The following is a 25758-nucleotide window of genomic DNA, read 5'->3' as shown; positions in this document are numbered from 1 at the left end:
AGAATTGTTTATCTAGTTGAGATGGATATTCAACAAACAAAATTGCACATGGTCCCTTCACTGTAGCTGTATAACTAGAGATAAGAAAGCTATCACTTCACTTAGAAACACAGATTAATGAAGAAAAAGCCACCCACAAAATCAGGCATAATATGAAAGTGTGATTCTCTATGTCCTACAATTTAATATTCAGTTATAAATTCAACTTATTCCACCTTAACCCTCAGCCCCCTATTACAGACACACACACCATCATATTTAATGTGTTCTAAGGGAATACTGCAGTGTCATCAGGTATCTATTAAAATACGGCATTACATTTCACTGTTGTCTAGTATGAATTGCAATGCAATGCTTGTGTTTAAGTATGTTAGTAAAATGGCTGCAACAAATTTGTATTCAGCTCACAGTCCAACTACAATGCTAAACATAAGTACCCAATGCAGCAGTAAAATAATAAGAGGCAAATCCAAGTTGTGCAAGCCCAGGAGGGCCACAGGTGCTGCCTCAGCAACAGGTGAAAGATTAGTTTGCCATGAAAGGTTTAAAAAACTCCAACAAAAACATAAAAGCTTGGAGTTGTAAAGGTGTCCAGAAGACAGTGCTGAGGCTGGATAAGGGGCAGGGTACTGAAAAGTTACCTATGTGTAAAGGGTAGGGGTGACCTCTTGTGCCCTTTTCTCATTGTCAGTGTGTGTCAGAGGGTCAATAGATAACAGAATTTAATGCTGATCAGTCATCTTTATGTGAATTCTTACCGTGCTTCCTCAGCCAAGTAGTACAGTATGGATGAGGAGAATCTATAGAGAAACTTTCTGCAGGGGTAATTAGGAGCTTGACCAGCGATACAAGGGACTGCCACAGGTAGAGGATGCATGTTACATCTCATCATTCATAGGGCACTCTCTTGGGGATACAGTTATTAATGGTAATATTGGAGTAATCCTCTTTTTTTGTAGTCGTGGAAAGTGGATGGACCAATTACCCAAACTTGTAGATTAAGCAGAAGCTTAGACACTGATTCCTTTAGCTTATAGGACTACATAAGATCAAAATTGGAAAAAGCTATTAGATCACGAAGTTCATTATTCTCTGTGCAGGGATGATATCTGCAGATATAAAGTGGATATCAATGGATTTGCAGGGCTCTACCTACGGTACGGTGCACAACAGAGGGATAACTTAAGAATCTTTGTACAGTTCATAAACGCATTTGTTCTGGTTGATCCATACCTGTTAATTCTTAATTTAAAAAGGACCTGAATTTATTTATGCTGTTTTGGAAACACATGAACATCTGTTTTGGAGAAAATCACTTTAAATAACTCACTGATTATGAAATCAAATGCGTTAAAGAACCATATATCCCTGAAAAGAAGGCCAAAAGGATGAATATTGGGGTTTCTACTTTTTACATCTTGCATTAATGACATGCCAACATTTTAATCAGCAGAAGAACTGTTAAATATGCTGACGACATATATGCAAAAGTATTAGAGAACAGGAATATTTAATAGCAGTACTGGTTCTATCACCTTATCTGTTTTGTCTAATTAAATCACTGAGCAAACATGTATTTAGAAATAAAAATGCAGAGGAAAGAGAGCTGTTTCATTCAGCTTAAACATTTTCTGCAACACCAAAGTTGACAATTAAACCTCTCAGCTAGAGGGCAGCTTGTTAAATAATCCTGACAGTTTAAAACAGTGCCTGCCCCCCACCAATATAAAAACTAAAGAGAGAAATTTCCATTTCCCCCTCAAAAATATTTTTTTGTAGAGGTTGTGTGTCATATTAACTAGTTTTAGCATGTCATGTATCAACTGAACCAGACTGTGTGCTCCTTGGGGCAGTAGTCTAGTTTGTTCTACTCTGTAGAACACTGTGAAAACCAATGTATAAATAAGAACGCCTACACATTAGAACTATGAAAATTATCAATAAGACGAATGTCACTAATGGTGTAGCATTTGGTTTTTATTTTTAGAAACCTATTATTGCTACTAATTCTAATATGGCTAACAGTGGAAACATGCATCCGTGATCCAACCCAAGCCCTCCAAAAATTGATAGCAAATTTTTTATGAGGAACATTTCAGATCCACTTTCAAACCTGCTTACTGTGGGGAAAACAAGATATTTGTTGAGTGAGGTGAGCTTTTCACCTTGAAGTTTAATGTTCTGAACGATTATGCTGCTATTGTTCCAAATGTTTCACCCTGGCTCCAATGACAGAAAAGAATAACCATTACTTACCTTGTGGCACAGAAAACCAATTGCTTAAAAAAAACCAAAACACTTATGTCCCCACCCCCGCAAAAAAATCCTGTATCCAGGCAATTTGCAAACTGCGTTTTCTTTGTAATTCTCTAGTAAAACATACTAATTTCCTGCCATGTAATTAAAATGTTGATTTTTACTATATAATAGCATTTTTAAAGAATAGGTTTTAAAAGTGTTAATGTGTCAAATAATTCAGCTATCCACTCAATCAATTAACTTTGGTATATAAAAAGAGATTATTACTGAATTTACTGCAATTTTAATTTCAGTGCCTGACAATTTATTGAATGAATGCATTAAATTTAAAAGGCTAATCAATGTTATCATATGCCACATTCCATCTATGAGTAAAGCAGAGATAAAACAAAATTCTTTGATCTTTTATACTTAACATGTTAACTGTTGAAAAGATGTGAGTGGGTGCTGAACATCTGAATCTGTTGCTTAGAGGTTTAACCTATAAAATGATTGCATGTAGGTGTTCTTTTAGACTACATCCAAAAGTGTTACATGCTTTTTACTGCTAGACAGTCCTTTCACTGAAGATTTCTGTAGAAGACTGGACGCTAATATCCTCATTACAGCAAGCAAAATCACTCATTATACAAAATCATTACTAAAAAAAATCCTCCTCTTTCTATAGCTGGTTAGCTTTACTGAATGCACCTTCTTTTTTTCAGGACACTCTCAATTTACTTTGTGCTCAGCTTCAGCTACAATACACTGACTGATGGCTTGCACCGTTGCTTAGAATTCTATTCTTCAGCTGCAAAACACTGTTAAAATAATGTTAAGCATTTGTTATAAATCCATAAAAGCATGGAAATTCAGAGTTAAGGATAGAAATCCAAGGTAACATTCATCCTTAACCTACTGTATGTAGTCAGTTCAAAATATTTTAAAAAGGAAATTCATTCATTTCTGGAAATAGTTCAAAATGTCTGGGCTGAAGTCTCATTTTTTCAAATTTAAGCTGGATTCTGGGCAGATCTTGGGCACAGGGCAAATCTCAGGACTGGGGCGAAAGTTTTAAGTCATTTTTGTGCTTCCCCAATACGGAACTGGTGAGCCCCAGACTGGTCCTTATGCACAGCTTAGAGCAGCCTAAGACTGCTGTAAATTGTGCTGTGCCAGAGGTTGTACTGGCAACAGCAAATTGCTGGGGTGCAAGGAGGGAAGGTGTTGTAGAAGTTGGTGCTGCCGTTTTCTGTGCCACCCAAGGTGAATCCTCAGATCCACTGTATTTAAATCGGTTTTCTGCCAGGATGAAATGGTACAAAACTGAGTAAAAGCACTGGAGAACTATGGCCTCTAATTGTAACAGTTTTGCTGCAACTGAATTTCTCTCAACGAGATATGGGTGCAATGGTTTAGGCGCAGGATCAAGACTCAGAACCAGATCATTTTTAATGGCCACTCTGACAACTACTACCCTCCAGTAGCCTTAGGCCAGTCACTTTTCCCCCATTTGTAATTAAACAGAGGCTACTACTATTTACCAATGTTATAGGGGAATTATGAGAATATGATAATGTTAGAAAAGAGTGTGAAAATGAAAACTCCATGCAAGTGCTAGTTATTATTACTCTCACTTTTTACATTGTTCATAAAAAATATAGTACTGAAATGAGCTGGACGAAACCTTGTTATGGGTTGAGCTGAAACCTCATTAAAATTGGTATGAGAATGCACTCTTCATTTAAGATAGTTGTAAAAGACGGCTACGGGGCCACAACTAAAACTAGGCCTATTAAAATCTACCCAGAAACAAGCACCATGTGGGTTGGGGGTTCCACTGGGTATTGTGACCATGTGTGGATGTGAGAGAAAACAGACAAGAACCGGGGGGGAGGGGAATAAAAAGTAAGATGGCCAAGTAGTAAACTGAGCACACTGTGACTGGAAAAAACTAGAGAGAGCACCTTTGGGTCTGGTGTTGGCTAAAGAGGCATGGCGCTGTAGACTAAAAAACTGACTTTGTACATTTATTGTAAATAAACAAGACTGCATAAAAAAGAAATACAAGACTTCATCAATTTCTGCTTCCAACTGGAACGTACCCAGAGCGTAAAACTTTGACTTGCTGCTCAGGTCAAAAAGGGGCACTGTGTGTTTTAGAAAGAACAGCACTGGCCATCACCTACAGCCCCCAACTAAAACCTCTCCAGCGCATCTTCAAGGATCTACAATCGATCCTGAAGGATGATCCCTCACAGATCTTGGGAGACAGGCCAGTCCTCGCTTACAGACAGCCCCCTAACTTGAAGCAAATACTCACCAGCAACTACACACCACACAACAGAAACACTAACCCAGGAACCAATCCCTGCAACAAACCCCGTTGCCAACTCTGTCCGCATATCTATTCAAGGAACACCATCATAGGACCTAACCAGATCAGCCACACCATCAGGGGTTTGTTCACCTGCACATCTACCAACGTGATATATGCCATCATGTGCCAGCAATGCCCCTCTGCCACGTAGATTGGCCAAACCGTATAGTCTCTACACAAAAGAATAAATGGACACAAATCAAACATGAAGAATTGTAACATTCAAAAACCAGTAGGAGAGCACTTCAATCTCCCTGGACATTCAATAACAGACTTATAAGTGGCCATTCTTCAACAAAAAACTTTCAAAAACAGACTTAAACGAGAAACTGCAGAACTGGAATTAATTTGCAAACTTGACACCATCAAATTAGGCCTGAATAAAGACTGGGAGTGACTGGGTCACTACAAAAAGTAATTTTCCCTCCATTGAGACTCACACCTCCTTCTCAACTGTTGGGAATGGGCCACATCCACCCTGATTGAACTGGCCTCATTAGCACTCCATGCATCTGATGAAGTGGGTTATAGCCCACAAAAGCTTATGCCCAAATAAATTTGTTAGTCTCTAAGATGCCACAAGGACTCCTCGTTGTTTTTACTGATACAGACTAACACGGCTACCCTTCTAAAATTAGTTACGTATGTTTCCAGTAGTCTGACACCTCATATCCAAGAAAAATTTAGAATGGAATGTCAACATCTTATGCTATTTAATGGATAGGGTGTGTATAGAATGAGGGAGGTATTTATATTATTATTTTTCTTTTTGTATGAATGTAGCCTATATAAGAGATGCCAAATTAACATTCCTGGAGACCTCCAGAAGAGGTATAGCATAGGCTGTAATAATAAAAGTTTCTTCAAACTATCATGCTGATTCGCCTCAACCCTGAGCTGGAGGGATCACTATGGGATGACAGGGTAATTTAGTTGCCATGAACCACTCAATCCTCAGCCTCTCTACTAAGGCTACCATTCAGGGTGCCATTTTGTGTATGTATATATGAGGAGGTCATGTTTCAATTGGAAAATGAACAAGGGAGTTATTTGCTCATGATGACTTGTATCAGCTCTTTTTAGAGCCTACTTAGATAATGAATCATTTTTAGATAAGAACTGTGAAAACTAAGGTCTCCCCTTTTCCCTACAAGGTAATACGAACACCTGCCATATCGTGTGTCTCCATTCATGTTTACCCTGAGAGCTAGGCCTTTTAAACTTCCATCCACACTGGCCACAAGCTGAGATGAATTAAACATTTCATGGTAAATTACTTTTTGTTTCAGTTTTCATCAAATAATTTAGTAGCAACTGGACATCTAACTTAATTTAAAATGATCTGGACAAACTGGAGAAATGGTCTGAAGTAAATAGGATGAAATTCAATAAGGACAAATGCAAAGTACTCCACTTAGGATGTAACAGTCAGTTGCACTCATACAAAATGGGAAATGGCTGTCTAGGAAGGAGTACTGCAAAAAGGGATCTGGGGGTCATAGTGGATCACAAGCTAAAGGAGAGTCAACAGTGTAACACTTTTGCAAAAAAGGCAAATATTCTGGAATGTATTAGCAGGAGTACTGTAAGCAAGACACAAGAAGTGATTCTTCCATTCTACTCCATGCTGATTAGGTCTCAGCTGAAGTATTGTATGCAGTTCTAGGCACCATATTTCAGGAAAGATGTAGACAAACAAAAATGGTTAAAGATCTAGAAAACATGACCTATGAGGGAAGACTGAAAAAAATTGTGTTTGTTTAGTCTGGAAAAGAAGACAGAGGGACATGATAACAGTTTTCAAGTACATAAAATATTGTTACAAAGAGCAGGGAGAAAAATTTTTCTCCTTAACCTCTGAGGATAGGACAAGAAGCAACTGGCTTAAATTGCAGCAAGGGTGGTTTAGGTTGGATATTAAAAAAAAACTTCCTGTCAGGGTGATTAAGATGGAATAAATTGCCTAAGGAAGTTGTGGAATCTCCATCATTGGAGATTTTTAAGAGCAGGTTACCAAACACCTGTCATGGTCTAGATAATACTTAGTTCTTCCATGAGTGCAGGGGACTGGACTAGAAGTCCTCTCGAGGTCCCTTCCAGCCCTACAATTCTATGATTTATTTCCTAATATTAAATTTCTATCTATTCCTTTTAACCTAAAAATTGGGCCCCCAGGGTGTGGTGAGGAAAGCAAAATCCTTCCCTAGACATCCTGTCCATTTGGCCCAGAAGCAAAAATTCCTTCCTGATCCCTAAACAGGTGATCTGTTCAGATCCATAGCGTCCTGAAAATGGAGCCTGGCAATTCCTGAAATATAGGACAGGAAGGGCATAGTAACAATAGCATTAAGATAGCTGCTGGACACGCAGGAAGGCTTTAAATACAAAGGAGATTGGAGATGAGTGGTTGGAAAGCCAATTGTCTCATCCGCCACCAGCACATTCCTTATGTATTCTGAGTCAGGAAGACAAGAAATGTTGGGAGTGAGACTAAGCATGTGGGCTCTTTCTTCCTATAGGACCCAGCGGGTTGGCCACCCCCATGCTGGTCTGACCTATGCCCACTGAGACTAGGGGGCCCTGTTTATCCCTGCATACATTTGCAGTTGTCTTTGTACTTCACATTGCTATAACTCATCATCTGCAAAGAGCTGCTATACATGGAACATAATATTTATTTCAGATATTCAAATCACTGTAGTGTATACTGACATTAATGTAATGTGCAGTGCCACTCTCAGATTGGGCTTCAGTTTCAATTGGATATTCTATGCTAAACTAGAATTATTAATTGATTAGCATTGTACTACTTGGAGTTACCAATGTAGCTAAGGTAGGTGTGTGTGTGTGTGTGTGTGTGTGTGGGGGGGGGGGTGTTTCCATGCTAAATGACTTTTTTTGTTTCAATTTTAACCAAAAAGGTTATTAGCAATTGAACATCTAAAAGTTTCAGCTTAAATGTTTTCAGCAACAATATTTACTATGCATTTAATTGAGAAGTTCACATACAGAGCCATTCCTGATCTGGAAAGGACACAAAACACTTAAATAATAATCAGCCCATTGTTGATTGAAACCATAGTTTCTCTCTTTTAATTAATAAATTATATTTATTCATCCACTGATTGTGGGTGATAGTGAAATACATAATTTGTTGCTGCATTGTGTTTCATAAAAAGTATTTCAGATTCTTTTCCAATTAAGGAATGGCTCTACATTTGACCTTCTCTACTATATTAAGCAAGGATAAAGCTGAAAAATTGCACAAGCATATGGACAGTATATTTCTGCTGGGGATAATTTAAGTAGTTTTTAAGATAAGCTTATACAACTATGTTCTCCCCCACACCCAAAATATATATCATTTAAGTTAGAATAACTTTCCCCCCAAAATTCTACCCCAATATATATAAGCACACATTTCTTGGAAAGTGTTCTCACCAGGTTCATACCACTACACTGACACTGTCCTCCCTGAATTATTGTCTAAAATAAAGGTTTCAGAGTAGCAGCCGTGTTAGTCTGTATCCGCAAAATAAAGAACATTTCTGAGCATGTACTCTCTTCATCTAAGTGCAATATAACAGAAAGTGTCTACAGTCTGCCAGACTCAAGAGATAATATATTTTGACCTTTGCTAGCCAAGCAGTTAGGCAGATATTTCTGACGAGAAAAGTAACTTGCTTCTTGTCCATATAGACACATCTCCTATCAACTCACTTCAGAATAAAGAATAGTAACAAACACAGCAAGGTATTATCCATCATTCCTACTGGCCTTTTTGAAATTGTAGTTGCTAAGGAAAATAATAGTCAAAAATTTGCATGCTAAGAGAAGGATATAGAACCTTACAATGCAATAAGTATTTTTCTTTTCTCTTTTTAACCCACATTACTTACAAATAGCTTTTATGGATTAAATTGTGCCTACCTCTGCACAGCTGCATATATATTTGAGGACCCAAGGAGACTCCCTCACTTGCATGAGTGTGGGCTATGCAAAATTCTGGTCTTTGTGCTCCTGCTAAGCAACAGCTGGGGGAGTCTAAGAAATACAGTGGCACCAGACTCAATGCAGGGAGAGGACTATCATCCCTCCCATCATACTCAATAGCAGCAGAACTAGGCTAGCACAGCAGGAGTCTTTGTTGCACCATGTTAAAGGGTATACTGGGACTGCTCAGATCCATACTCCCCAAGTGTTCTCAGAGTCTCTAAGCTTGTCTAGGACACAATGTTTCTGGGAGAATGTGCTTCATACCTCATGCAGCTCATCGTGCATCCACCTATGTGAACAACAGTTTGGAACCAGAATCTTGCCATAAAATAAAAACAAAACAAACCCATCAAAATAAAAAAGTTGGGAAATGCAAGCATTAAGATTCCTACAACAACATCTCTTCAACTACATTGCACTTGTTTTGTAATTTGTATTCCTGTTTTTCTTGTTAAATATGCCAGAGTTTAAGGCCAGAAGGGAATATCAGATCATCTTATATGTCTTAATACATTTTTTATTTATTATGTTAATTTACAGACTCGCTTTCAAATTAACCAAGGAGCAAATTAACCCTGTGCCTGTCATGCCTGAAAGAGAGAATGTGCATTTTGAGGCGAAATAGTAAGATTTTTAGCAAACACCTACTAAGCATGCACAAATATTTTTTCACTTTATTATTGTCCAACCAATTTATTTCAAATGGGATTCTAAGGTTCTCAATTTTTAAAGCAAAAACATTCACTTAAAACAAATCCTCTTCTTGTAAGCTTAGTCCTAAAATGAGAGCAAAGCACTGCCAAAAGAAAATGGAAAACCTCATATAACATGGCTTTTACACAACAAATGGAATCTCAGCCATTTCTCTTTACAGAATATACTAGTCACAATTTCTGCTTTTAAGTATGCTATTCTGTGGATCATAAAGTATCTTTTATCAAGGACTATACAAATAGAAACTAAGTGTATTTTTGCAAGTTGGTTGTTCTTTTCTCAGATATGAAAAATCACAATATGAAATAGATACTGCACGAGAATTCATTCTGTAAGTAACTTTTCATGAAGTAAATGTTTATCAGTTTGTCTATAGTCTCCATTTTCTTCACTATTTTTAAAAACAAAGATTCATCCAAAATATTTTAGTATTTTGAACCCATTCAATAGACTATGTACTTGCTAAATGGATAGATAATTTAAAATTCTTCACACTGCTCCTCGAAAGCAATATCCATCCTTTCATATCATTCTACTTGATAGTTTAGTACACATGTGTCAAACTCAAGGCCCGCGGGCCACATCCGGCCCGCCATACAATTATATCCGGCCCGCGAAATCGTTTTATATATCTGTTTTTAATGGCCCTGTGATATGACGCCCCAATAACACACACTACAAATCCCATGATGCAGTGCAATTGCCGCCAACGGCAAGCCGCGGTTCAAGTTCGCGGTCTGTTGATGTATACAACGCTAATCTCAAATCAAAGCTAGACCCCAACAATGGCCAAGAGAAAAATTGATTCTGAAAACCGAGGCTTTCAAAGCCGGTGGGAGAATGAGTATATGTTTACTGAAATTGCAGGTAAACCAGTGTGTCTCCTTTGCGGGAGTAATATCGCTGTAATGAAGGAGTATAACCTAAGATGGCACTACGAGACGAAACATGAGAACAAATTCAAAAACCTGAGCGCAGGACAGAAGCTACAAAAGGTAGAGGAGTTGAAGAAGAATTTGACATCCCAGCAGACGTTTTTCACCAAAGCAAAATCACAAAGTGAAGCTGCTGTGAAAGCAAGTTTCATTGTGGCCGAAGAGATCGCCAAATCAGGACGGCCGTTTACCGAGGGGGAATTCGTAAAGAATTGTATGATGAAAGTGTGCGACGTCCTTTGTCCAGATAAAACGCGAGCGTTTGCAAATGTAAGCCTCAGCAGAAACACTGTTGCTAATCGGGTTTGTGAGATGGCGACTGATTTGAAAACACAGTTGATTGAAAGAGCAAAAGATTTTGTTGCATACTCCCTTGCCGTGGATGAAACTACTGACGCGACTGACACTGCACAGCTGGCGATATTTATCCGTGGTGTGGATTCCAATTTGTGCGTAACAGAGGAAATACTGGACATTAAATCGATGCACGGGACAACGAAAGGAGAAGACATCTTTGGAAATGTATTTCAAAGTGTAACCGACATGAAACTGCCGTGGGAAAAACTCGTTGGACTTACAACAGATGGCGCACCTGCTATGTGTGGTGAAAAAAATGGACTGGTGGGAAGGATGCGCTCAAAGATGCGGGAGGAGAACTGTGCCGGTGAGTTGACAGTGTATCACTGCATCATACACCAGGAATCGCTGAGTGCTAAAGTCCTAAAAATGGATCATGTGATGAATACTGTAACACAAACCGTCAACTTTATCAGAGCCCACGGTTTAAATCACCGCCAATTCCAGTCTTTTCTGCGGGAAATAGATAGCGAGTTTGGCGATATGCCATATCATACGGAGGTCCGGTGGCTAAGTCGGGGAAAAGTTCTCAAAAGACACTTTGAGCTGCGAGAGGAAATCTGCCAGTTCATGGACAGTAAGGGGAAAGACTGCACAGTTCTGCGGGATGAAAAGTGGAAATGTGAGTTGGCGTTCCTGGCTGACATAACGTCGCATCTTAGCGCTTTAAACCTTCAACTCCAGGGACGGGAGCACATAATAACCGATATGCATGATGCAGTGAAGGCATTTCAAGTGAAGCTGCGCTTATGGGAGACACAAATGCACCAATGCAACTTGTCTCACTTTCCCTGTTGCCAAGTAATACGGAACCAAGAAAGTGCCACAGTTTTCCCAAATGCCACCTTTGCTGAAAAACTCAGCGCGCTGCGCACTGAGTTCGCACGGCGCTTCAGTGACTTTGAGGCACAGAAAAGTAACTTCGAGCTGCTTCGCAACCCATTTGCAGTCGATGTGGAAACCGCACCTGTAGAAATGCAGATGGAGCTGATAGAACTGCAATGTAACGGGACACTGAAGGCAAAGTACGACACTGCGGGGCCAGCACAGTTCACTCGCTTCATTCCTGAAGCGATGCCGCAGCTCCGCCAACATGCGGCTCGAATCCTGTCCATGTTTGGCAGCACATATCTGTGCGAGCAGCTGTTCTCTGTGATGAAAATTAACAAAACGTCACACAGGAGTCGCCTCACTGATGAACACCTGCAATCGATCCTGAGAATCTTCACAACACAGAACCTAACCCCAAACATAAACGAACTTGTTGCAAAGAAAAGACTCCAAGTATCAGGCTCTGACTAAATAGGACAAGAAAATGGAATGTTATGATTATACTTTTGCTTTAAATTCAATTTTTTATTTATATTTTCAGATTTTTTAATATTCCAGCATGTACAGATTTTGAATGTATTGTATTGACAGGATATTTTTTTATGAAGAGCAAAATATTTTAAGTTGAAATGTATTTATTTTGGAATGATATCCTGTATTTTGGTTCATATTAATGGTTAAAAAACATAAATATTTAGTCTGTTAAATAAATGGTTATACTGTTCGGCCCGCGAGTTTTGAGTTTTGGCCCCCTGTGCAATTGAGTTTGACACCCCTGGTTTAGTACCATCAACTAGTGCTCACAAATACTACTTTATTGCTTGAGTTGCTTTTTGACTGGCTGTTATATTAAGATTCCAATTGACTATGTCTTCTAAGATAATAAGAATCTGTAGATCAGTAACTCTGTTCAGAGGACCATTTACTGTATTGTACAAGTTAGGCAGCAATTTCCTGAAAATATCTTAGAGCAAAGTTTAGTTATAGTTTTATGGCTACAAAATAGCGTCAGAAAACAAGGCTGTGGGATGTACACACAGGAACTATATAGCCTCAAAAATCTATTAAAGTTGGAGAAACTCATCAAAAACAATATTATGAATTACCATATGGGGTCACCATATCAGCCATCATTCACTTTTAATTCAGTTCTGGTTGTTCCTTACCACTACCACCCAGAAGAGGATTTATCATGATTGGGTAAAGTTTCTCCATCTAGTGAAAGTTTGTGTATATTGCAATACAGCAGTATCAGTAGACACAGGGAAGTACTGATGTCATTGTACAAGGCACTGGTATGACCTTATTTGGACTGTATACAATTCTAGTCACCCATATTCAAGACTGATTAATTCAAATTGGAACAGGTCCAGAGAAGACCTACTGGGTTGATCAAGGGAATGGAGAGCTTATCTTATGAGGAGACTAAAAGAATTTAGCTTGTTTAGCCAAGCAAAATGAAGGCTGAGATGGGACAGGATTACCCTCTACAAATCTATCGGGGAGAGTGAAAAGCTATTTAAGCTAGAGAAGAATGTTGGCACACGAACAAATGGGCATAAACTGGCCATGATATTGGGCTGGAAATTAGGTTTCCTATCATCAGAGGAGTGAGGTTCTGGAATAGCTTCCCAATGGGAACTGTGGGGGAAAATAACCTAATTCATTTTAAGACAGAGCTTGATAAATTTATGAGTGGGACTGTATGAAGGTTGTATGAAGTGGTGAAGTATGGGTTTGGTGGCCCTGGGAGCTTTCAGTTCATATTTTATAGTTCCTAAAATCTGATGCTTCAGGACTTCAACCAGTCATCTATATGGATAAGGAAGGGGATTTCTCTCCCCTCCCCGATGTATTCTGTTTTTGTCTCTTTCTTCTGAAGGATCAGATATAGCCATGGCTGGAGATGGGCCACTGCTATGGGGCGGTAGTGCGAATTTAATTATTTTCTTGAAAACTCAAAAAAAAAATTGTCTGAAAAATCAAAGTGAAATATTTAGTTTCAGATCAGATTGACTCAAATTGAAATATTCGGGTTTGTTGAACCAAATGAAAATGCAGAAAACCAGTAGAGCCCTTGAGTATCTAAACTCCTGCAGTACTGGGTGGGTTTGAAGAGTTGGGCCTGGTTTCCTTGTTGGTACTGAGGGTATATGCAGCTCTTCTGGTGTCTTCTGGCCTGGATCTCAGGCCATTTGGAGGGAATGCTGCATCATTAAGAGTCACAGTTTTAGCTCCCAATTTTTTCTTGCCCTGCCCTTAATAGCAGAGCAGATGTAGCACTTCTGTGGGATATGAGACTCTCCCAAGCAGCAGATACATCAGGAATGCATGTTGTTGACGGGGATGGTCTCCTGGCAAGAGACGCACCACTTGGAGCCTGAAGAGCCTGGCATACCTGGGGAAATAGAATCTAACAGGACAAGGTTCCCCTCCTGAAAGGGGAAAGAGATTGAGAGAAAGTCCCCCTAAATAAAATAACTAAAGAAGGGTAAAGTATCAGAGGGGTAGCCGTGTTAGTCTGAATCTGTAAAAAGCAACAGAGGGTCCTGTGGCACCTTTGAGACTAACAGAAATATTGGGAACATAAGCTTTCGTGGGTAAGAATCTCACTTCTTCAGATGCAAGTAATGGAAATCTCCAGAGGCAGGTATAAATCAGTGTGGAGATAACGAGGTTAGTTCAATCAGGGAGGGTGAGGTGCTCTGCTAGCAGTTGAGGTGTGAACACCAAGGGAGGAGAAACTGCTTCTATAGTTGGATAGCCATTCACAGTCTTTGTTTAATCCTGATCTGATGGTGTCAAATTTGCAAATAAACTGGAGCTCAGCAGTTTCTCTTTGGAGTCTGGTCCTGAAGTTTTTTTGCTGTAAGATGGCTACCTTTACATCTGCTATTGTGTGGCCAGGGAGGTTGAAGTGTTCTCCTACAGGTTTTTGTGTATTGCCATTCCTGATATCTGACTTGTGTCCATTTATCCTCTTGCGTAGTGACTGTCCAGTTTGGCCAATGTACATAGCAGAGGGGCATTGCTGGCATATGATGGCATATATAACATTGGTGGACGTGCAGGTGAATGAGCCGGTGATGTTGTAGCTGTTCTGGTTAGGTCCTGTGATGGTGTTGCTGGTGTAGATATGTGGGCAGAGTTGGCATCGAGGTTTGTTGCATGGGTTGGTTCCTGAGTTAGAGTTGTTATGGTGCGGTGCGTGGTTGCTGGTGAGAATATGCTTAAGGTTGGCAGGTTGTCTGTGGGCGAGGACTGGCCTGCCTCCCAAGGTCTGTGAAAGTGAGGGATCATTGTCCAGGATGGGTTGTAGATCACTGATGATGCGTTGGAGAGGTTTAAGCTGAGGACTGTAGGTGATGGCCAGTGGAGTTCTGTTGGTTTCTCTTCTGGGCCTGTCTTGTAGCAGGAGGCTTCTGGGTACACGTCTGGCTCTGTTGATTTGTTTCTTTATTTCCTTGTGTGGGTATCGTAGTTTTGAGAATGCTTGGTGAAGATCTTGTAGGTGTTGGTCTCTGTCTGAGGGGTTGGAGCAGATGCGATTGTACCTCAGTGCTTGGCTGTAGACGATGGATCGTGTGGTGTGACCGGGGTGGAAGCTGGAGGCATGAAGGTAGGCGTAGCGGTCGGTGGGTTTTCGGTATAGGGTGGTGTTAATGTGGCCATCGCTTATTTGTACGGTGGTGTCTAGGAAGTGGACCTCCCGTGTAGATTGGTCCAGGCTGAGGTTGATGGTGGGGTGGAAGCTGTTGAAATCATGGTGGAATTCTTCCAGGGTCTCCTTCCCATGGGTCCAGATGATGAAGATGTCATCAATATAGCGTAGGTAGAGAAGGGGCATGAGTGGACGAGAGCTGAGGAAGCGTTGTTCCAGGTCAGCCATAAAAATGTTGGCATATTGTGGGGCCATGCGGGTGCCCATAGCGGTGCCACTGGTCTGGAGGTATATATTGTCACCAAATTTGAAATAATTGTGCGTGAGGATAAAGTCACAGAGCTCAGCAATAAGTTGTGCTGTGTCATCATCAGGGATACTGTTCCTGACAGCTTGTATTCCATCTGTATGTGGGATGTTTGTGTAGAGAGCCTCTACATCCATGGTGGCTAGGATGGTGTTTTCTGGGAGGTCACCAATGCATTGTAGTTTTCTCAGGAAATCTGTGGTGTCATGGAGATAGCTGGGAGTGCTGGTGGCGTAGGGTCTGAGTAGGGAGTCCACATATCCAGACAGTCCTTCAGTGAGAGTGCCAATGCCCGAGATGATGGGGCGTCCAGGATTTCCAGGTTTGTGGATCTTAGGTAGTAGATAGAATAACCCCGGTCGGGGCTCTAAGGGTATGTTGATTTGTTCCTGTGTTAGTGTAGGGAGTGTCCTGAGTAGATGGTGCAGTTTCTTAGTGTATTCCTCAGTGGGATCTGAGGAAAGTGGCCTGTAGAATTTGGTATTGGAGAGTTGTCTGGCAGCCTCCTTCTGGTAGTCAGACCTGTTCATGATGACAACAGCACCTCCTTTATCAGCCTCTTTGATGATAATGTCAGGGTGGTTTCTGAGGCTGTGGATGGCATTGCGTTCTGCACGACTTAGGTTATGAGGCAAGCGATGTTGTTTTTCCACAATTTCTGCCTGTGCATGTCGGTGGAAGCATTCTATGTATAGGTCCAGACTGTCAGAAGGGTAACTAGGCTAAGTGACTTCAGAAAGTAAGGGACACTAATGCTCCATTTCAGGCTGAAGTGGTTAAGGAGAATCTCAGGGCAGTTCACCTGAGCAGCCCTATATAGCCTCGGAGCAGGGCACAAGGAAGAGTAGGGCACATGGCCAGACTGAATGGGCACTAATACCAAAAATCTCTGATTAAAGGTGCAAAGGGTGTGGGCACACCTGAAGTGGAACACCCATAGGGACAATACTTGAAGAAGAACTAGGAATGTTTTTGCCATCCTTTAATGAAAAGTTTTAATTTATTAAACCAACGTAGGTAAAAAAAATACATTCTGGCTGACAATCTGCATGACAAGTTTGAGTCGGCTGCAATTTTAAATACTTAAATATTATACCCTAAAATGGGACATTTATTATAATGCTGTTTAAATATATATACTCTGCCAGGTGTTCCACAGTTATATACACATTTATAGTATTATGTCACTTGCAATGTTAGATTTGTTAACTTGAGTTTGTGCTGACTGTATTATTAGTCACAAGCAACAGAGTGAGAAACAACTGACCCAAATGAGTATAATTAAATCTAAAGAAATATTATGTTGTGGTATATTTGATTGATAGCACACCTTGCCCCCCAAAGGAGATAAAGCTGCTTAGGTTGTGGTTTTTGCTAATCTTTTTTTCCCCTCATGAAATACACAACTGTTTGCTAAAGAAAGGAGAGTTACTTATCTGCAGTCTTAGTTCTCTGAAAATACGAAGTAGTATGGTTATATATTCCTTGGTCATATGTCCTCTGGCACTTAATGAAGAAGTTGATTCATAGCTCAATAAAGACTTTTTGCCTCAATGCACATCAGGAAGCAAATATACTACACTTCACTGCATAACTGTTAGTTTCTTTTTGACTTGGGTCCTGCCCTAACCAATACAGTGACCTAACTTTAATGATGTAATCTAGGGATAATATTTTCAAAAACCTCAGTTAGAAATTAATTCTCAAAAGGAAATGTTATAAATAGGTCCACATTTCTGGAGACTAGAAGGCTAGTCTCACATAGCACAACAGATATACTGGACAACAAAAAGTATTCAATTAACAACTACAGGAAGTGCCTATTAGTAGACTCCAGTCCTTCATCTTTACTTCTACGTTTCTGTGTAACAGATGGAGATACCCACACAACAAAAAGACTAGTAAAACATATGGCCAGATGTAATTACCTTCCAAGCTGTTTTCAGAAAAGATGGAAAAAATAGATTTTTTTGCCAAAGACAACATTCAGATTTTAAGCACACAAGACCAAAAATGTTTGTTGGCAACAAAACACAGTGAAAACGCCAATCATTAAAAATATCTCTCTTAACAATATATATCTTAATATCCCTAACTTCCATGTCCTATACTTGCTTCTGAGTAATGCAAACACAAAAGACAAGACATCCAGACACCAACTAGACAAGATGGGAAGAATAAGGCAGTCCAGTGTGAAATAAAGTAACAGACAATGCAGCATTCAACCTCCTTAAAAACTTATGCTGAGCCAAAATGGCTTTAAAGAAGAGTAGGGGAACTCTATATTTAAGATTTACCACTGTCTTCAAGTGTGACTGATATGAGGTGGACTACAACTCAGAGAGCTTTGACAAGCCTCTCAAGTTTTAAACTTGATAGAGGACAACAATTAGAGATGCAAGTTGTTAGTCAATGAGAAATTATCCCCTTAGGGCACGGTCTGATTTTAATACAGTATGTTAGTGTAAAATTAAATGAAAAAAAGTGTCTGAACTCATCATGGAGTTTTGAATGCTTGTAGCAGAATATAAGAGATCTTTTTTAGATTCAGGTCATGAAGCTTGCTTTGCAGTGATGAAGATGGGAAATGAAAAACACTGGCAGAATGATTTACTTGTTAAGATGAATTCCTACTGTGTATTAGGAAGGAATTTTGAATTAGCATGAAATATTACTTCATCTCATTAAAAATGTAGGCTAACATTTTCAAATTTAATTTGTCTAAAGTAAGGCACCTAAATCCATATTTAAGCATACAGGAAAACAGAAACTGCCATACTGTATCAGACCAGTGGTCCATCTAGTCCAGGATCCTGTCTAAGACAGTGTTTCAGAGGAAGGTGTAAGAAATCTCACAGTGGACTACTATGGAATAACCTGCCCATAGAAAAAGTTTCTTCCTCTATACCAGGGGTCAGCAACCTTTCAGAAGTGGTGTGCCGAGTCTTCATTTATTCACTCTAATTTAAGGTTTCGTGTGCCAGTAATACATTTTAACGTTTTAAAAAGGTGTCTTTCTGTAAGTCTATAATATATAACTAAACTATTGTTGTATGTAAAGTAAATAAGGTTTTTAAAATGTTTAAGAAGCTTCATTTAAAATTAAATTAAAATGCAGAGCCCCTCAGACCGGTGGCCAGGACCCAGGCACTTTGAGTGCCACTGAAAATCAGCTCGCGTGCCGCCTTTGGCATGCGTGCCATATGTTGCTTACCCCTGCTCTATACGTTAGTGGTTGACTTGTACCTTTTAGCATGAAGATTTATATAGATCATAAAAAACTATTTTTAAATTCTATCTATTGAAACAATGGATGTTCTCTTGACCATACTAGTCTATGTCCTTTTTAAAATTTTACTAAGCTCTTCGTCACGATGAGGCAATGAGTTCCACAGGTTAATTATGTATTATCATAGAATCATAGGACTGGAAGGGACCTCAAGAAGTCATCTAGTCCAGTCCCCTGCACTCATGGCAGGACAAAGTATTTTCTAGACCAGTGGTTCTCAAACTTTTTTTCCCCACGGACCACTTGAAAATTGCTGAGGGTCTCAGCAGACCTCTTAATGATCTTTCCAAATGTTGTTTGTACCATTAGCTAACTATTGTAAAGTGCTTTGGATAAAAGCGCTATATAAAAAAAATCCTTAATAATAAACAACTTTTTTTGTTCTACAAATAAAAGCACACAACTCATATTTTAATATCAGTACTCTTACCTTTCTAATGTGATAGATGTGCCCTCTCTCCCCGCACCGTAGCAGCCCCTGAGCTGGGGCTGGGAAGGAGGGGGGTCTCTCCACTGCCACAGCAGCCACAGAGCTGAGGCTGGGAAGGAGGACCACCTATCCCTGGCAGCCGCAGCCCTGGAGCTGGGAAAAGTCACCTCTTTGGGCACTGCAGCTCTGCACGTCCCAAATTCCCTCCCCTTTTTCTCACCCCACTGCCCCCTCCCACCTACCCCCTATTGTCCCCAAGGCCACCACCTCACCTTACATGTGCGTCTTCTCCATGATCCAGGCAACTAATTAGTGGAGCCACACCTGCGTGGCTCCACTAATTAGGTGGGTGGCCCTTCATTCTCTCATGTGCGGCCACCCAGGCACACACCTTAGAGGGAAACATCCACTGACCACCTGAATGGTGCTCGCGGACCACTAGTGGTCCACGGACCACAATTTGAGAACCTCTGATCTAGACCATTCCTGAGAGGTGTCTAACCTGGTCTTAAAAATCTCCAATGATGGAGATTCCACAACCTCCCTAGGCAGTTTATTCCAGTGCTTAACCACCCTGACAGTTAGGTCTATTTACTTCAGACCATCTCTCCAGTTTGTCCAGATCATTTTGAATTTTAATCCTATCCTCCAAAGCACCTGGAACCCCTCCCAGCTTGGTATCGGCCACAAGTTTTATAAGTGTAAGGAAGTACTGTATTTATTTTTATTAGCTTTAAATTTGTCATCTTAGTTTTATATGTCTTCATCCTCTTATACTCAATTAAAGGGTAAATAGAAGTACTGAATTTACTTTCTTTATAACTTTCCATCATTTGGTTATACCCATATCACATCCTCTCCTCTAAACAGTCCCTATTTTACCAATCTTTTTTCATGCAGATGTTTTTGACACTCATTTCTGGACCCCTTCTATTTCTCTTATATCTTTTCTGAGTTAGGGTAACCAAAACTGAACATAGTATTTCAGGTGTGGGCATACCACTTATTATGCCATTATACAAATAATACTTGTAGTATTATAACCCATTCCTTATATGTCCTAATATTTTGTTTAATTTCAACTGCTACACAGTTTTTCCATGATGTGGCCATAATGACACCTGTTTTTTTCTGATTGGTTACAATTAATTTGGAACCTGGTAATGTGACTTAAATTGACTTAAATGAGAGATACAAATACATGGCCCCTCAGAAAAATCAGACCCCTTATTTAGGTGGCTAGATATGGATTTAGATGGTTAACTTTAGGCATCCAATTTTGGAAATTTTACCTTAGCAGACAGTACATGAATCACCAGTACTAAAAAACTCAACGATCCTACAACATGCATTGAACAATACAAAAAAAAAAAAATCTACATTGCGTTTGTTAAATGAATTATCATACATGTAGAAGCTAACCAAAATGATTTTATTTAGTGAGTAGCATGTGCATGGTATTCCACAAAAATTAAGATTCTGACTGAAAGTTTCAAACCCATCGCTACTCCTGATAAATATGACTACAACATAATGAGTAGGAAACCTGATCTTTTACAGCTTCAGTTCATGAAACTTTTCATGATGCTGTCCCACGCTCAGATTCTGACAGAAAGTGGAAGCTATCCCAACTCCGTTTGCATAGGACAAACGGAAGGAAGTAATTACAATGGTCACAATAAATATGCACGATGAAAACTGAATGGAAAACATACTGTATTTGTGCCTTGTATACTGGAAGAACTGTTCAGGAACAAACAGACCCATTTAATTTTTTAGTAGATTTTTTGTAACCTCCTAAATGTTGCTGATGATTATGTGCAGAAAGATCATAATTACATGTATTAAGAAATAAATACTGGTCCTACCTGAACCATTTTTCAGATACCCATTTGCATCTACGGTTGTGTACATGATATAAGGTCCAGGCTGATTCACACCAAAGGGCTGCAATACAAAGATGAAATTAAACATCCAAACTTTGATTCTATTTTTTTCCAAGTTTAGGAATTAGCACAGCTAAAATAATAAAATTAAACTAAAGGCGAATTTCTGTGGCTTCATTGTTAAGATCACACCTTAGATGTGGATAACTCCATCTATTTTACTATATTAGAGTAGAATTCATTTTTAAAATATGATAATCACTTTGTTATCTATAAGTAATGATACTCCTTTCAGTTAATTTCTAAACATACTTTTCTAAAAGCTTTATTGTAAAAATACTTTTCTTATACATGATTAAAAATGATAGTGTGTAAAAGTGTTCACTCTGTCAAGTGCTCACTCCATCATAGCACCTTTAGTTCTGGTTGATTTGACTAAATGCAGTCAAATGAAACAATGAATCCAGTCAGTTTCATGTAAAAGCCAAGTTTGGAACATTCTGCATCATTTTCAGATGCTTTTAGTCAATGATGCAGAAAACTGTGTTTCCAGTACTGATGCTGTTTCATCAACTACTGCAAATGTAAAGGGAAGGACTGACTGCAACCTGACAGTTTGATGGAACTGTAGAAACCAGTGACAGAACTTAAATGAGCGGATCATCTAGGGTTTAAAGTCACAGTCTGTACAAACAATCTTATTAGAATCTATCTTAAATTTTTTCCCCAAAATGAAACCAAACAACTTGACCTTTTTCTTGTAAAGGATGTAATTTTGAGCTATTTGGCCATTAGCCAAAATAACATGCTAGCAATCACTATATAAGGTCTTTTCACAGTTTCAGTCTTAAGTATGGTTGCCTTGACAGCAATATCTCATCGGGACTAAAATCATACATATATATTTTACAGAACAAAATCTTATAAATTATTCAAATTATTTGACAATTTGAATACCTTCTCGGTGAGACATATTATGGACTGGTGATAGCTAATAAGTAAGGCCGCAACTGAATTCTATTGTAATCTGATTTTGTGAATCCTGAGCCCCTAAAATCCACAAACAAAGGAATACAGGCTTCAAAATTCATAGGCCACATCTGGGGCTGAGGTTTAATTTTTTTTTCAAGTTGGAAGTAAATTCAAGAAGGTATTACTGAATTATGGCATCCCAAGAATTGAGGTATTTACCAGAGTTCAAAAATTCCATTTTTTTCTGCCATTTTGTAGAGGAAAACAAGGAATAAAACTTAGGGCTGATCCACACTGGCGGAGGGGGGGGGCAGGGGGGGGAGAGGATCGATCTAAGATACACAACTTCAGCTACGAGAATAGCATAGCTGAAGTCAACGTATCTTAGATCGACTTACCTCCCATCCTCACGGTGCGGGATCGACGGCCGCGGCTGCCTCGTCAACTCCGCTTCCACCTCTCGCCCTGGTGGAGTTCCAGAGTTGACGGGGAGCATGTTCGGGGATCGATTTATCGCATCTAGACGAGACATGATAAATCGATCCCCGATAGATCGATAGCTACCCGCCGATCCGGCGGGTATTGAAGACGTACCCTTAGTTTATTGTAGATCTCTGCTTGAACTCCTGAGCAAAGGACTCACGATTAGTTTGATTAAACCCTAATTTTAAAAGATTTTAAATGGTAATATCAGAATGGCACATTGGTTCAGACAAGCTAAAAATAGGTCTGATGACTGCTGGAAAAAGACAGTTACTTATACTGTAACCGTTGCTCTCCGAGATGTGGGTGCAGACCTGTAATTCAACTCACGTGTGCGCACGCTTAGTGCACTGAAACCAGAAGACTTTGCCTAGCAGTACCCATACAGGTGGTGCTCACACCATTTGACTCTAGTCTCTCCCTATGCTATTTAAGGGCAGCGCCACCCTGATCTCCCTGAATTCTTTCATTCCGAATGTCAGGAGTAGAGACTGATGTGGAGAGGATGGAAGGTCATGGAATACACGTCTGCACCCACATCTCAAAGAACAAGTTACAAGGTACGTAACAGGGGGGGAGGGATAGCTCAGTGGTTTGCACATTGGCCTGCTAAACCTAGGGTTGTGAGTTCAATCCTTGAGGGTGCCACTTAGGGATCTAGGGCAAAATCAGTACTTGGTCCTGCTAGTGAAGGCAGGGGGCTGGACTCAATGACCTTTCACGGTCCCTTCCAGTTCTAGGAGATAGGATATCTCCATTAATTTCAACAGTCTTTTCTTCTTCAAGGGGTTTTAGATGTGTATTCCACTCTGGTGATCCATAAACAGCACTCACAGGAGGTGTAGTTCAGAGTCTACTTAAAGAATGCTTGCATTCAGAGTCTACATAAAGAATGCCTTCCTAAAGTTTACATCTGACCTAGATGCAATGGTAATCACATAGTGTCTGATAAAAGTATGTGTAGAAGACCAGGTAGGAGCCCTGAAATTGTTCACTGAAAAATCACTGAGGAATGCTATATATGTAGGTTGGGCCCTCATCGAATGAGCCTGCAATCTATGTGGAGGCATGGTTTGAGCTATTTCATATGCTGATGAAACATGGGAAGTTATCCACCTGGAGACTGTTTACACAGAGACTGACCCTTCATTTGATCTGCAAAGAAGATAAACAGAAGAGGTAATGCCCAAAAAGGCTTAGTTCTTCTTCGAGTGCTTGCTCATATCGATTCCAATTAGGTGTGTGTGCGCCGTGTGCACGATCGTCGTAGAATTTTCTACCCTAGCAACACCCGGTGCGTCGACTGTGGAGCCCCCTGGAGTAGCGCCTTCATGGCGCTGGATATATACCCCAGCCGACCCAGCGCCCCCTCAGTTCCTTCTTACTACCCGTGATGGTCGTTGGAACTGTGAAGCGCGGCATAGCTGTTCTCCACTCTACCTAGCTTTACTTGTTCATTCTAGTAGTTTGTTGTTAATAGTTTTGTAGAGGACGGAGAAGTGTAAGATCTGCAAGGCTTTCAGGCCCAGGACCAAAAAGGAGCGGGACTTGAGACTTAAGCAGCTCCTTATGGAGGCGGCACTTAGCCCAGATCCCCCTTCGGCGTGCCAAGTTCCGGCACTGAGCACCTCAGTGTGCTGCTCCCCAACAGCACCCTCCGGTACTGCACCGCGAGCAGACGCGGATAAGGCCCCATGGCACTGTCCTCCCTCGGCACCATGTCCGCCGCAAGCCCCTCGGCGCCGTTCCCTGTCTCCGGGACATAAAAGACCCCGCAAGACCCAGGACGCTGCCGTCCAACAGGCACCGGCTCCCCCCGCACCGGTGGTAGAGCCGCGTCTGGCTTCGGAGCGCCAGAGGGGGCAGGCATCGTCAACACCGTTGACTCCGGCACCGGGTGTAGGGCCGTTGAGTCCAGTGCGCACTGGCTCACTGCCTCGTCCTGTGGTTGAGCCCGGTCTGTCTCCCTTCTACGCCGGAGACTTCTGCAATGGCGAAAGACCTTATCACTCTCACGGAGCTGGCGCCATCTCAGCCCGCGGCACCGCATCCCCTTCGCACGGTGCAATCCAGGGGCAAGCCTGCCCTGATACGCCCTCTATCTCCGAGCGTGGACTCGTGGCACCGCTCCCGGTCTCGGAGCAGGTCCCGACGCCGCTCGCAGTCCCGGCACCGATCTTCATCTCGGCGCCGGTCGTACTCGCGGCCCAGATCTTCCTCCCTGCACCGGTCTACTTCTCGCCATCGACCTGAGCATCGGTACCGGTCGGAGTCCAGACGCAGTTCCCGGCACCGGTATGAGTGCTGCTCCCGTTCGCGAGGCTGCTCCCGGCACCAAGTCTATAGATGGTCTTCGTCTTCGCAATCCAGATCTGGATCCCGGTACCGGCATGGCCATCGGCACCGTTCTTGATCCCGGTACCGTTCACCGGTACCGCGCAAAGACCGCTCGCCTGTGGACCGGCACCACTCGGTACCGTACCAGGATGAGCCCCTGCAATCACGCTCAGCACCGCCCTGGCCCTCAAGATCGGCATCTCGCTCGTCGGAAGGGGCTTCCCGATCAGCTTACCCTGCTCAGGGTCAGACTGCAGATGACTTGGGCCATTGGCAGGAAGGGGCAGAGGACCCTAGACAGGACCCTGCACATTGGTCTTTCTGGACCCCACGGGCATACCACCAAGCTCAAGGGGCTCCACCAACGGCCTCTCACTCGACACACTCTGAGCCCAGGGTACCTGAGGCCACCATCTCCCGTCCTCCCTGTGGGGTATGGAGGCTCCAGTGCCGACACCCACACAGGCTCCAGACCCCGGTGAAGGGGATCCTACACATCAGGGACCCTTGGAGCCGGACCCTCATCTGGATCCGTTACCCCGTGAGGCGTCCTCCTCATCCTCCCCAGATGAGGCGGTGGCGGGTACAACAGCCTCAGGCCCACCTCCAATAGACCTCCATGCCCACCAAGACTTGTTGCGTAGGGTGGCACGGAACATGGACCTACAGGCTGAGGAGACAGTGGAGGTGGAGGACCCGGTGGTGAGCATCTTCTCAGCTGATGCCCCATCCCGGGTGGCGTTGCCCATTATTCGTACAATCCAGGCTAACGCTAATGCCATATGGCAAACCCCGGCCTCCATCCCTCCCACTGCCAGAGCTGTAGAGAGGAAGTACCTTGTCCCCTCTAAAGACCATGAGTACCTCTATACACACCCTCTGCCATGTTCACTAGTAGTCTCCTCAGTGAACGTAAGAGAGCGTCATGTTCAGCAGGCAACA

General features: G+C 41.4%; 1 protein-coding gene across 1 annotated transcript in view; it reads right to left on the bottom strand.

Annotated features, from left to right (window-relative positions):
* Nucleotides 1–25758, bottom strand: part of ITFG1 (integrin alpha FG-GAP repeat containing 1) — a 206060-nt gene that overhangs the window by 37370 nt on the left and 142932 nt on the right. Inside the window, exon 14 of the mRNA XM_065567608.1 lies at nucleotides 21007–21085. Coding sequence (XP_065423680.1) covers nucleotides 21007–21085 — 79 coding nt within the window. The remainder of the gene's footprint in view (nucleotides 1–21006; nucleotides 21086–25758) is intronic.

Source organism: Chrysemys picta, chromosome 14 (genome assembly GCF_011386835.1).
Source record: "Chrysemys picta bellii isolate R12L10 chromosome 14, ASM1138683v2, whole genome shotgun sequence".
In the NCBI taxonomy this organism is placed as follows: Eukaryota; Metazoa; Chordata; order Testudines; family Emydidae; genus Chrysemys; species Chrysemys picta.
The sequence above is the reverse complement of the archived record's forward strand: the minus strand, read 5'-3'. Positions and strand labels throughout refer to the sequence as shown.